Source organism: Propithecus coquereli, unplaced genomic scaffold (assembly GCF_000956105.1).
Source record: "Propithecus coquereli isolate 6110/MARCELLA unplaced genomic scaffold, Pcoq_1.0 Scaffold1, whole genome shotgun sequence".
Lineage (NCBI taxonomy): Eukaryota > Metazoa > Chordata > Mammalia > Primates > Indriidae > Propithecus > Propithecus coquereli.
Genome location: NW_012133857.1, coordinates 6,519,180 through 6,520,148, shown reverse-complemented (window position 1 = coordinate 6,520,148; position 969 = coordinate 6,519,180). Strand labels below are relative to the sequence as shown.

Below are 969 nucleotides of genomic sequence, written 5' to 3'. Positions count from 1 at the left end.
GGATCCAAACTTATCCGAAAAGCTAAAGAGGCACCATTTGTCCCCATTGGTAAGTTTGAAGTTGACAGTTCTAATTATCAATCTATTGTAAGCTTGAATACTGTAGAAATATGGCAAACTTGTTCATTGAGGATAACCTGAAAGAATTTGTTTTCAGTTTTTTTCTTATGTTGTTGAAATATGCTGAGATTGGCATGGTATAAATCTCTTCACAGAAATTCTTCTGTATGTATTCAAACTTCTTATTTTATTGGCTATTTCAGTGAATAATGTATTTGGGGACCCTAAAACCACCCTCAGACTTGATGATTGGTCAGGACTCATAAGACTCAAAAAAGCTGTTATAGTCATAGTTGTGGTTTATTACAGTGAAAGGATATAGGTTAAAATCAGCAAAGGCATATGGGGTGAGAAATCAGGCACAAGATTCCAGGTGTCTCCTTCCAGGGGAGTCACACGGGGTGGGGAGGACACTTAATTCTTCCAGCAGTAATGTGTGGCAACACATGCAAAGTACTGCCATCCAGGGAAGCTGACCAAGCCTTGGTGTCCAGGTTTTATTTGGGGTTAAGACACGTGGGCAGTGCCCATGTGACTGACCTTAGCTATTTAGTCTCCAGACCCCCAGAGGTTAGACTATTACAGTAGGGCCTCAGGCATACTAAAATTCATTGAATGTACACTTAAAATGGGTAAAAAGGTGAAACATATAGTATATAAATTATATCTCAAGAAAAAGTTGAAAATCTTTTAATTGTATAGAGAATATGAAAATTGCCTGTAATTCTATGACTTAGATATAACTATTATTGCCATTTTGCTATACATATTTCTTCCAGTTTTTTTTCCTTTTTTTTCTTTACAAATTCAGGATCATACTGAGGTGCATACATGTAATTATCTTGTGTTTTACCCATGTTATTCAAAACTCAACTTTTAATGATGATCTTAATCCATTCTATATATACA

The 969-nt window shown here is 35.7% G+C and overlaps 1 protein-coding gene across 1 annotated transcript in view; it reads left to right on the top strand.

Moving 5' to 3' along the window:
- Positions 1–969, top strand: part of HIGD1A (HIG1 hypoxia inducible domain family, member 1A) — a 109,897-nt gene that overhangs the window by 96,125 nt on the left and 12,803 nt on the right. Inside the window, exon 7 of the mRNA XM_012654930.1 lies at positions 1–49. Coding sequence (XP_012510384.1) covers positions 1–49 — 49 coding nt within the window. The remainder of the gene's footprint in view (positions 50–969) is intronic.